Below are 13,154 nucleotides of genomic sequence, written 5' to 3' on the forward strand. Positions count from 1 at the left end.
CACCACCACCAATACCACCACCACCAATACTACCACCACCATCAATACCACCACTATCAATACCACCACCTCCACCAATACCACCACCACCAATAATACCAATACCACCGCCACAACCACCAATACCACCATCACCAATACCAATACCACCACCACCACAAATACCAACACCACCACCTCAGCACCTCTCGCTTACTAGTAATAGCAGGGGCACTGTATGAGGCCGCAACTGCAGCCGAGACCATCCCTCCCTCCCTTCGTGTCTGCCTTAAAGCACTGCCGGCCCTGCACCAGGATGTGAAGCCAGGGCCCGACTACAGCTGGAGTGTTTTCTATTAAGCCAAAGTTAGCAATGACATTACGCAAGGCCACACTGCACACTCAAATCACGGAGAGGGCAGGAACCAGCCTCCTTTACCGCTCTTCCTCCTGAGCAGCGACAGTGTAGTCACAGAGCGAAAGGTGTTGGAGCGCTTTGTTAATGTTTATAGCTCGGATCATTTGAAATTCTCATTTCATACTTTCTGTCTGTGTAATTTACAACACTTACATATCAACTTCACTGCACTATTTATCACCACTTTGAAGACGTCGCAGGCCGGTCTCTTGCTCTGATATTTACAATCTAACAAGGGATCGAAAAGGCCCTTTATTGCAATGCAATAGTTTCAGCTATTAGTATTGTAAATGACAATGTCTTTTATTTATGTTTTAAAACCCAAAACATAAGTAAAAGGCATTGTCATTTACAATACTAATAGCTTAAACGCTCGCAGATGCGAGACCTATTGCATTGCAATAAAGGGCCTTTTCGATCCCTTGTTAGATTGTAAATATGAATGCCAATAGCACAAGCTTGCGTGAATGCGAGACCTAGTGCATTGCAAATGCTTGTTTGATAAAGCTGTTGCTATACATATTTAAGTTCCTGATCCAAAAATGTAATGCATTAAAACGTCCTAATGAAATCAGAATAGTGAGAAAATTGAACACAGGCATAGCAGACCCAACTCAGGGCCCCCAGACCAAACTAAATGCCCACTTACAGCAGAAACTACTCTCCAATCGTTCTACCCACACAAAGACTCAGAATTAGTAATAGATGCCTGCTCCTGAGGTACTTGAGCTGGACTGTGGCAAAAGCAACACTGGGGAGAGTGGGTTTCTATTGCATATGCCTGCAGGACTTTGTCCCCACTGAGCAACACTATACCCACATTGAGAAAGAGACAGTTTTGATGTATTGGGTGTACCAACATTTCCATCTTTATTTGTATTGACAATCGTTTACAGTGGTAAGAGTAACTTTTCTCAGTGGTATAGATACCAAGATCGGATGACCTGTCAAGGCACCAGCAACCAGCCATGGCCACTGAGATGAATTGTGTCATTGGGACCAAAGAGTACATCAGGTTGAGGGTAGTACACTCCCACCCACTTTGTGTCCCTCATGGACATTTGAGATGTTACTACAATTGATGACTGTTTTCAGCCACCTAGTAGCCCAACATGGAGCGGCCATTGGGGATCATTACCATAAAATGAATTGACCCACACTCCAGAAGCCTGGCATTCCCATACAATGTCAAACAAATGCTAGCCCTTTTACAGGACATTTATTCCTCCAGGCACAGAATTGTGACCCGGTCAAGCTCTTGCAGTGCAATTGTCTCGTGTTGTGCTGTAACAAGTGGTGAAACCAAAAAAATGCCTCTAATGTAAAGTTGCATTCCAAGCAAGCACTAAATTAACTGGCGGAGAGCACTGTCAGATAATACACCCACTGTCAAGTTTCTACTCTAATCTACCCTCCAGCACCTGTTGCAGCCAAAGGCATTCCTTCTCATCCATGGGGTTGCCTGGCATAAGCAAATATCAGAGCTACTGATATCCACTTTCACCAAGTCGCCGGTATCCACGTCTTCCTAAATTGGAAATTAAGAAAAACTGGTAGCTTGGCTGGGGCAATGGCTGTCCTGAAAATCTAGACAATGTCAGAGCTGCTGCCTTCACCAAGCAACAGATTCCTTTGCACAAGATAATAAGGAAACTGCATTGACATTTGGCGCATACACTCTTTTGCCTTTCTTGTTATCCCAGTGCCAACACTATATTGCACTGCCATGTCCAGAAAGTCTCATTTGCTTTAGACATTCTTTATCTCCAGAACTGCATACACCTCATCCAGACTCGGATGTCCTGAACCTCTTCAAGCTTAACCCTGCCAACATCTAATCCCTCAAATTCAACAAGAATGACACATAACATCTAGTTCAAACCTGGCTCAGCAATATGAACCTGGATAGATTCGAACTCCAACCTTGAAGCGTGAATCCAGGGCAAGTCACTTGGATTCCACCTGGGCACTGACCTCAAGGGGCACGTTGTAGCCTTGGTACCCGCCAATGACTACGCTACACAGGTAGCTTAGTTCCATCATTTCTAACTCTCAAGACACTACACACATCATCAACAAAACTAAGATTTAATGGTTCCAACTCCCTACTAATTAAATTAAAACCATTTCTCCCAGACAGTGACTTCAGAACTGCTGCCCGCACGTCATACTCAGGTATCAGTATGGTGGCGAATCTTTGCCCCACAATCTCCCAAATTCCACACTGGTCCCACCAAAAGGAATCTTTCTCAACACAACATGCCTCATCAGTGGTTTAAAGAAATATAACCACACAACTCTCACCTTGATAGATCACCATTAGTTCCCCTCTTCGGCCACACTATCTTCAAAACTAGCAGCATCATCTACAAAGACATCACAACGAGCACCTTCGCCTACCAGGCTGATACGCTCACCTTCTCCAGTGGTTTGTAACACATCATCAGTATCCAGGGCACCACTGGAGTGGAGACAAATAAGTGTAAAAAATACAGCAAGAAGCCTTCTCCATCTATACAGTGGCCAGGACAGCCCCAAATCAGCTCCAATTTAGGAAAGAGCTGAAGACACACCTCTTTAAAAAACACTACATCACACAGTCATTATCCACTGCACCTTTCAGAACCCAGATATGCCTCCAATCACTCGAAGAATGAATCTTTGGTTTTCTTCTCTACTGTGCTCTGCAGTCTTTCTACAATGTTCAAGCCATACAAATTCCTCATCTATGCATACATCATTATTCTTAAATATAACTTCATATATATTTGAACATAAACATATATTGTTATATAAAAGTATGAATTTTATTGAAGTGGTAGGATGAAGAATTGTGAAATAGTTCCAAAACATTAGGTTAGCAGTATGTATATACAGGCCCATAACTCTGTGCTAAAGATCCTATGGCCACGCCAGGATTTCACTGAGCGCGTGAAGATTGGGGTCTCCTGTATTGGGAATAATTTAATCAGTTTAATAATTTTTCATTGCAAGAGTGAATTTGAAAATCTGCACCTTTTTGAAGAGGAACCATTGTTTACATTGAAATCTATATAATTTGTCTAGTTTGAGTTCTTGCAGAAGCATCACAGATTGAAACCTGCATTCTTTTCGTTTCAGGAATGAAAGCCAAATCATCTTTGCCATATTGCCTTTACAATTCTGGTAAGACTTCACTTCATGTGTTCTAATGGGGATTGTTTTGATATCTCGGGAAGAAAATTGAAAATACAAGCGCAACTCTGTTTCTGAGGTGTTTATACATTAAGGCTCGCAGTTCATTAGTAATTTAGATTAACGAGGGGTCAAAAAACTGAATTCCATATCCTCCTCGGACTAATCCTAATTAAAACCAAGACCCAAAGTCTGCTGATGTTTAGATCTTCCACTTAATTCGAAGGAGAAAATTAAAGAGCAGAATAAAGTAAAGCAATAACCATACTTGTCAATTACTAGATATTTACACTATATGAAGAGACCCCAAGGAGACCTCTGAGTTGAGAGTACAAACCCCCAGAAAGAAGATTCTCCAGTCAATGGTAAAAATCGAGGGCCCAATGAAATGTAGAATATGGTGTCGCAAAACCTGCAATTCTCAAAAACACCACGTTGATGACCACATAAGTCATATTTTAGTATTTAGTGAACATTCTTTACAATTAGGGAAACTCTTTACGAGTTGCAAAACGTGTTTTGCAGCCGATTCTGCATCGCACTTGGGAAGAGTAGCAGTAGAGTCATCCTCTACTAACTATGATTGAGTAAGAGACTGGTGAGTGGCTCGCTGAGACAAACCATTGACGTTTTATGAAGTCCTGAAAAAAGGTGACAGTAGAGTCGCACAGCTAAGCTCTATCCTTTGGTCAGCTTCCCCTTGGAAATCTTGTTGGGTGGCCTGAATATCCCATGATGAGGGAAGGCTTCCCTTGAAGCTGCTATGGGTTCACCAATTTGTGGGTTCCAAAGAAGTTTCTGCAACCACAGAAAGGCTGATTTTGTAATGTAATGTAAGGTGGATTTGAGGAGCGCTGCTTGTCACTCATGAGGCATGAGGGTGCAGATGTGCTGAGTAGGAGAGTGTAGCCATGTGGTGAGGCTGGGCCTAAATCCAGACAGTTTAGATGGTCCCACAATAAGACTGATTGAATAGCCAGGTCTTCAGCTTCTTGCGGAATTCAAGATGTAGGACAATAGGTCATGGTTTTGCTAAATTTCATGTTGTGAAATATTGATAGTGCTATGATATTCTTTCAAATGCTTTATAAAATACATTTAAGTATGTTTTAATATCATTAACATATGTACATTTATATATAATATATTATTATTAACATTTATAACGCTCCTATTCCAGGAGGTGCATGTATAGGCTTGCTATAAGCTTTATCAGGTACAATTGCCAGCTTTTCGTCATCACCTTATACCCTCTGCCCATGCACAGGTTGGATAAAAACTTGTTTTATACGTTGAAACATTGTAGGAATGCCCAATATTGTAACAAAAAGAGGAAGAAGTTATAAGATTCCTGGAGACCTGATGACAGACTGATGAGTCCCCAGATCTTGAATTTTAGGTATTCTCTGGGTTAATGAGAAGTTGTGTGTCTTCTTTTCACTCCAATAAACACCTGTGACAATACTTTATTTGCTGTCTCGAAATATACCTTCTTTTTGTATCCATTACATTAGTGTACAGTAAAGATTTGTAGTACTTTACTTTAGTATTTTGTACTCCTTAGAATGTAGTGGGAGATCCCATGTAAACAAATTGCCCTGCAAGAGTCACTGATAAGACTGAGGTGGTCTGAAAGCTGGCTAAGTTCCAATACTCACTTCCTAATAACAAAATACAAAATCTGCAGGATGAGTTCAACCGTACTCTACATGTAAAGCAGGCAGTTTCAAATGGACGTCGAATTGATGACATCACACATACATAGCAAGCATGCATCTGATGACTGTTCCCCTGACAACAGACACAGATGTTGCACAGATCAACAGATGAAGATGGTCAGTGTTACAACGCATATGGCGTGACACCTTAGCCCACTGCAGCAGTAGCAACCGGTGCTGAAGGAAGAGCAGATGGAAACAACATCCCAGGTCCCACATTAGGACATTTCTCAAGGTATGCATATAGCGTGTGGCGCAGCACGTGACCCTGTACGTGCTGTGCATCATAAAACTGGTTCAGATTTAACAGATTTGGAAGCAGGTTGCTGTTTCTACAATGATAGGAATAAAAGAGGCAAAAGATAATGGGACATATTTCAGGTTATGATTGCTAATTATAGCACCATTCATTTTTCTCAGCAGGGCCAGTTGTGGCATCACACCTTTTGTTGAATTCATTACACTGAGTCCTCTCTTCCTTGCACGTGTCATCCTCAACCAAAGGATCTCTGCCAGTCAGTTATTCTAGCTTTACAACTTTACAGACTAATAAGCCACTTAATAATACAAATTCTTGATGCTCACTCCGCTTACAAGTCCGGACATCAGTCAAAGGCACACAAGGAGGGTTTGGTAATTTTGGTGAATCAACCTAAAAAAACTAGTTATTGATCCAGATGGACATGAAGAAGCTCATGCTTTGAAACCAATACGGTTATTGCGTAGATACAGAAAAGAACACGGTAACTGTTTCTATTTGAGCGCACAGCATGTAAAGGAGTATCACAATGCAGGTAAGTAAAGGTGGTGCTCCAGGTGAAGCAAGTCGGTTACCACGACAAGATCAAAGAGCCAAAATAGCTCAACCAAGCAATTATTAACACCGAGCAACTCAAAGTCCACAAATTAGTTTCACAGTAGTGTTATTTTTATTCTCCTGTTCTTGAAGTGTTTCAATTCACATCTTCATTGAAAGAATTTTCTTGCATAATTTCTTCAAGTCTTAAGCAGCCAACACGTGTTTTGTCTGGTCGTATATGACCCTAGACTTCCTAAGGGCTGCAACCCAAACAAAGTATAGCAACTATTACATTTTATAAAAACCATCATAATTTATGGCAAAAGTATTATAAACAAGAAGTCAAGAGAAAAAGATTTCCAGAGTAGTAGTCGTGCCCCGATAAAGATATGAATAATAGTGTAAAGCTTATCACCAAGTAAAATCTTGAATCACCAAAGTGTGAAATCATTGTTGGGTCAAAAAATATGGCCTCCACACACTTTAGTCGTCTTAGGTCTATTCCACCTTTACAATTATAGGTGATAAAAAATAGAGTAAAAACTGCAACCTTATTGCAAGACTTCATACCTATACGCCTTTACGACATTCAATTCAGTTTGAAAATTATTGTTCCAGATTCCTAGGTATCTGTGATAATCAATATAAACATAGTATCACCTATACAGTATTCTTAAATCAAGAGGAGATATTCGTAATATCAATAAACATTCTGTACTCTGATGTAACTAACATATCGATCATTAAAAACTTGATATGTGATATTGAGTCATACCCGTATTATAATTTCTGTCTGTCTTGTACTAGTCAGCAGTCATTTCAGATTATAAGTTTTAACGCTCTTCTCTCATTAATTATCGCATGTTATTCCAGTAACGTGGAACTGGAATGTTACTGGAATAACATGCGATAATTAATGAGAGAAGAGCGTTAAAACTTATAATCTGAAATGACTGCTGACTAGTACAAGACAGACAGAAATTATAATACGGGTATGACTCAATATCACATATCAAGTTTTTAATGATCGATAAGTTAGTTACATCAGAGTACAGAATGTTTATTGATATTACGAATATCTCCTCTTGATTTAAGAATACTGTATAGGTGATACTATGTTTATATTGATTATCACAGATACCTAGGAATCTGGAACAATAATTTTCAAACTGAATTGAATGTCGTAGAGGCGTATAGGTATGAAATCTTGCAATAAGGTTGCAGTTTTTACTCTATTTTTTATCACCTATAATTGTAAAGGTGGAATAGACCTAAGACGACTAAAGTGTGTGGAGGCCATATTTTTGGCCCCACAATGATTTCACACTTTGGTGATTCAAGATTTTACTTGGTGATAAGCTTTACACTATTATTCATATCTTTATCTGGGCACGACTACTACTCTGGAAATCTTTTTCTCTTGACTTCTTGTTTATAATACTTTTGCCATGAATTATGATGGTTTTTATAAAATGTAATATTTGCTATACTTTGTTTGGGTTGCAGCCCTGAGGAAGTCTAGGGTCATATACGACCAGCCGAAACACGTGTTGGCTGCTTAAGACTTGAAGAAATTATTCAAGAAAATTCTTTCTATGAAGATGTGAATTGAAACACTTCAAGAACAGGAGAATAAAAATAACACTACTGTGAAACTAATTTGTGGACTTTGAGTTGCTCGGTGTTAATAATTAATTAATTTATTGCGTAGATGTTATATTTCTGGAGCTGTATGCGTTGTTCTCACAGTTTCTCTCTTTCCCTACATAAGACCATACACTACCTCAATGGCTTTTGTTTTCCTCTGGTCTATATTCATACTGTTTATTATATTGTCTAGTATGGTCTTAAATCATGATTGTGTGGTACCTCTTATTCATATCTCATGCGCTCTGCTGCCCTGGTGGACTACAACATGTAAACAAATAAAAAGAACAACTGGTGTAATTGACAGGATCCAAGGTGAGCACTGCTATTAGCACATGGCTGGGCTTGCTCTCGCAGCACCTCCTTCTTTTGTTGGGCCACTAAACATTGAGTTGTTTTCTCAGAGAATGTTAGCTAAGAGCCTGTACTGGTAGTGATCATCTGTACTTCAAGGAATCTGAGTGGCTGTACCATAGTCTTTATTTTTTTTTAATTCAGAAGATTTACTACTTTTTTTGTTTTTTGAAAAGAAAGATATGAATTCACAATGAGACGGAAGAATTGCAATATGTACATCACACAATGTGAGAATAATTTTGAGCAATCCATGATCATTTGGGGTGCTTGCATATGTGCAGAATGTGTGGCAGGCCAGCAGATCGGAACAGAGTATGGTATCAGATTAGGTCATGATGTCCTTCTTGATATATTGTATGTGTTGGGCTTGAGCTGATAGAAGGAGTCCTTCTGTATTGAAGGATGAGGTCTTGCTTGGATGTGATCCATATTTGAAGAGAGAGTTAGCCCAAGACATAGTACAGAGCGTGGCGGTGCAGAGAGAGCTTCGAGGAGAGTGAGTGGGAATGGTGCTCCGAACTAGTATATGTGTATATTGTCATGGTCTATTCATCTGCGTAATCTGGCTGTGACCCTAGGGGTTCTTGATGCACATAATGAGTGGGATTTAGTAGAGTCGATTATCTGCTCTCCTAATAAAACACAGTCATACAAAGTTGCACTTTTACATTCTAGTAGAATGGATATGCCAAGTACCAACCCATTTTCAGAAGAAGGTCAGTCATATGTAGATGTCTGAGTTCAGGAGTGGAGTGGTTGAGTGGAAAGTTCTTAAAACAACCGTAGTATAATCTAACATTATTTGAGTATTGAATGCTTTTTGTACACATTCTTGGATTTTAATCCATAGTCTTTTCACATGTTTGCTGCTGAACAACATGTGTTCTTGCTCACCTTTTTCTCCCTGTAAAGTCCCAACATTGTTTAGTCTTGGTAAGTCATATTTTATATAATTTGTTTGGAGTGTCTGCAATCTTGTTTGGGCTAAAGAGAGAGCAATTTTTACTGTAAATGGAGAAATCCTGATCTTGGGCCAGGCTGAGGTTAATATGGTTTCTATGGAGTGGTTTCTTTGACATGTGTTCCATTTGTTAATGCATGCCCCGCTAAGGGTGCTCTGGCTGGCAACATGACCTGACTTTATCAGTTATTTTAATATCGAGAGGAGTTCCAGGTTCTGAGCATTCCCTAGTTTCTTGAGGGCAACTTTAAGTTTGAGGAATTTGTTAAAGTGCAGATTAGATAGATTGCGTCCATTTTCTTGTTCTGCAAAAGACTTGGGGTTGACATGGAGAGCAAGGTCTGCCCAGCATTGAATCCTGATGCCAACTTTGAGATTTCTATTATACCATTCTTTAGCATAAATTGACTTCGGTATTTAGAGTGGTAATTTCGTATCAGGTTTTTGTTAGAGCTTGCATGGTACTGTATACTATGGTATGTAAGTAGACAGTCTTAATGTGAGTGACATGCTTAATTGATACAGTTGCACGCAGAAGAAAAGAGTAAAATAGGTTATTCTCAAATTGCCGTCAAATTGAGTTCAAGTGAGTATCTGCTTCAAACCATGCCTCTTGCCATGCAATGCAGTTTGGTGCCTCATGAAGACTGAATAGTGCATGGCTCCTTTGTTTTTATTCAGCTTAAACTTGTTCAATGAAATTCTACATTTTCTCTACATAGAAAATCTGAAACACAACGTCTCCTGTTTTGAAGTTGTTTTGTGAGAGTGTCATTGGGAGCAGCTAGTAAAGAAATTGAGAAGAGGGGCCACAATCATTTTGATGGCTTCAGATCTTTCCAACCATGTGATGAATTTTGGTGACCAAAGTGTTAGAGTTTATTTAATCTTCTACAAAGTGTTGCTTTCAATGATTGTTATCAATTCTTCTAAGCCGGATTCCAAGAGAAGGCCCTGGGCTGGACCACCTCCTTCATCTCCGGGAGAACCCAGAGCTTCTCCCTCCCCCTTCTGCTCTGAAGCCACCGAGATCATCTGCAGCGTACCCCAAGGCTCATCTCTCAGCCCAACGTTATTCAACGTCTACATGGCACCTCTCACCCACGTCGCCCGACAGGACGACCTAAACATCATCTCCTATGCCAACGACACCCAGCTGATCCTCTCGCTCACCAAGGACCCCCACACCGCAAAAACCAACCTCCATGAAGGAATGAAGGCCGTCACCGACTGGATGAGGAACAGCCGACTGAACCTGAACTCGGACAAGATGGAGGTCCTCATCCTCGGCTCCACCCCCTCGGCCTGGGACGACTACTGGTGGCCGACGGCACGAGGAGCACCCCCTACACTGACCAACCATGCACGAAACCTTGGGGTCATCCTCGATTCCACACTCTCCATGACAAAGCAGGTCAACGCTGTCTCCTCCTACTGTTTCAACACCCTCCGCATGCTTCGCAGGATCAAGTGGATCCCCACCTAAACTGGAAGGATGGTCACCCAGGCCCGCGTCAGCAGTAGACTGGACTACGGAACACACTCTACGCAGGAGCCCCGGCCAAACTCCTGAAACGACTCCAACGCATCCAGAACGCCTCCGCTTGCCTGATCCTGGACATCCCACGCCACAGCCACATTACACCCCAGCTGAAAGACCTGCACTGGCTCCCCATCAACAGGAGGATAACCTTCAAGCTCTTCACCCATGCACACAAGGCACTCCATGACACCAGACCAGCATAACTCAACAGACAACTCAGCCTCTACACCCCCGCCCGCCAGCTCCGCTCCAGAGACCACGCCCTCGCCACCATCCCCCGCATCCGAAGAGTGACCGCCGGTGGCAGATCATTCTCCCACCTCGCTGCCAAGACGTGGAACGCCCTCCCCATCCGCCTATGGCAGACCGAAGACCTTCTAACCTTCAGGAGATTCCTCAAGACCTGGCTCTTCGAACAGTAGCAGCATCCCCCCCGCCTCCCAGCGCCTTGAGACCCTCACAGTTATTTAGTGCGCTTTACAAATGCTATGATTGATTGATTTTAAGTCCCCACTAAACCAGATGCCCAAGTATTTCAGCATGTTTTGTAGTCATTTGTGTTTTGCAGAACCTATATTCGTGGAGGAGCAGTGCAAGTTTAGTAGAAATACCTTTATCCTCTCTTCGTCAAAAGAGTTGCCCGATACAGTGCTTAGTTATTGATCTCTACTGTTATTTCGAGGATGGCTTTATTGGTTTCTTCTGTGAATATTAATACATTATCTAGATAGACAGGGATAGACAGCCACCATTTGGTTACCTGAATAGAAGGGGATCCCTTTAATTTTGCTAATGTCTCTTAATAAGGATAGTTGTGGTTCAATTACTAATAGTAATAAAGGGGGAGGCGATGGGCACTCCTGCTGTGATCCACAGGAGAGGTTGAATGGCACTGAGAGGTTTCCACTTGTGTGCACTTCAGGCTAGGAATATAAGGCAAGGGCCATGCGGATGAAGTCTTTTCCTAAGTTGTTTGGTCAATACAGCCTTCAGAAAGGGAAATATGACCTTGTTAAATGGCCTTTCTAAATCTGAAGTGATGGCAGCCGTAGGTGTGTCAAGAAGTTTTACTGTCTCATTCATGTGAAAGAAAAGTCTAATGTTGTCAAATATTAGCCTGCCTTTTAAAAACCCTGATTCAGCCCGGTGTATTAGGTTGAGTATTACTGTATCTAGTCTATTGGCTAGCATTCTTGCATAGGCCTTGAAATCAATATTTAGTAGTGATGTAGGGTGGGAATATTTAAAATCTAGCTGATCTTACCTCTCTTTGGTAATAACATCTATTGCGGCACTGATGATCCAGCCTGCAATCTTTCCTGGTTTTGCATAAAAGTGTAAGAGTGGTTCAAGGAGCCATATTAAGATATGTGCGCATTCCGTGTAGAATTTGCCTGCAGGGCGATCTGGGCCCAGGGCCTTCCCAATCTTGATGCTTTGTATGATCCTATGTATTTCTGATTGTGTAATTGTTTTTTAAAGATTCTTCTTTACCTCCAGATCTAGCGTATACAGTGAGACGGTTTCCAGATATGCATTGTATTTTTCCATTCTTGTTAATCTACTGGAATTATACAGTGTTTTGCAAAAGTTATGGAATGTTTCTAGTATATCCTTGGTTTCTATTTGGGTTTTACCATTCTTGTCTGTAATGGCCAATAAGGTTGACTTTTTTTGCTGCCATACTTTAAGTAGGTTCCTATCAGTCAGCCTTGTATTTCTCAGATAGCTTTTTTGATTTGTTTCTAGAGATACATTTGTGTGCCTTCTCATTTTATTTCTGGGAGTACCCCACCCAGTCCCTTTTGTGTACACTCCAGATTCTTGATTTTATCTTCTAGGACTTTTAATCTCTTGTTGTCTTTTTTCCCACAGTCAATATGTTAATCATGTGCCTCTAATTGTATCATTAAGTGCTGCTCCATTAAGATGCATGCATGGTCTGAAACAACAAAAGTTTTGATTTTAGTGTTGGAAGTATAAAAAGTAGATATTGACTGTCAGTTAATAGTCAATTCTTCAGAATGTAGTGTGAGTTTTTGAGTAGAATGTATAATGCCTCTCTGTCGGATTATATAGGTGCCATGTGCCAATCGAATTGTGATCGGTCCTCTGTGAATGTAATTTATTTTCTCTGTCTTTCGAACTTGAGATTTTCTTCTCGAAGCTATCTATTGGTGAGCTACAAACACATCCTCTTATGAGGGATACATTATGTGGTAGGTTGGTAATACCTTTGTTGAGAGGCATGCAGAATTCTGGAGAGTCATTATTAGAAGTGCAGATGTTAATGTAAAATTCAGTGTTGTCTTTCTTGCTTTTGTTGTTAACCATATCTCTTGACTGCCTTACATTTGTGATAGTATTATGATATTTGATTTTTCGGAAATAAGAGTTGCACTTCCAGTTTAATTTTGTATGCTGGACAGCGTTAGAGATCTTCTATCCACTGGATTTCATTTAGAGAACTTCCCTGAACCCACTTCTAGTCTCTTGACTGGATATTATGTTGCATTTCATCTTATAGCTATAGTCTATTATCTTTTTCCTTTTAATAA

General features: G+C 40.8%; 1 protein-coding gene across 2 annotated transcripts in view; it reads left to right on the forward strand.

The window, feature by feature from the left end:
* Positions 1-13,154, forward strand: part of LOC144773554 (ecto-ADP-ribosyltransferase 5-like) — a 358,428-nt gene that overhangs the window by 278,391 nt on the left and 66,883 nt on the right. For both annotated transcript variants that reach the window (XM_078658649.1, XM_078658650.1), the window contains exon 5: positions 3,518-3,562. In XM_078658649.1, coding sequence (XP_078514775.1) covers positions 3,518-3,562 — 45 coding nt within the window. The remainder of the gene's footprint in view (positions 1-3,517; positions 3,563-13,154) is intronic.

The sequence above is a fragment of the Lissotriton helveticus genome, chromosome 8 (genome assembly GCF_964261635.1).
Source record: "Lissotriton helveticus chromosome 8, aLisHel1.1, whole genome shotgun sequence".
In the NCBI taxonomy this organism is placed as follows: Eukaryota; Metazoa; Chordata; class Amphibia; order Caudata; family Salamandridae; genus Lissotriton; species Lissotriton helveticus.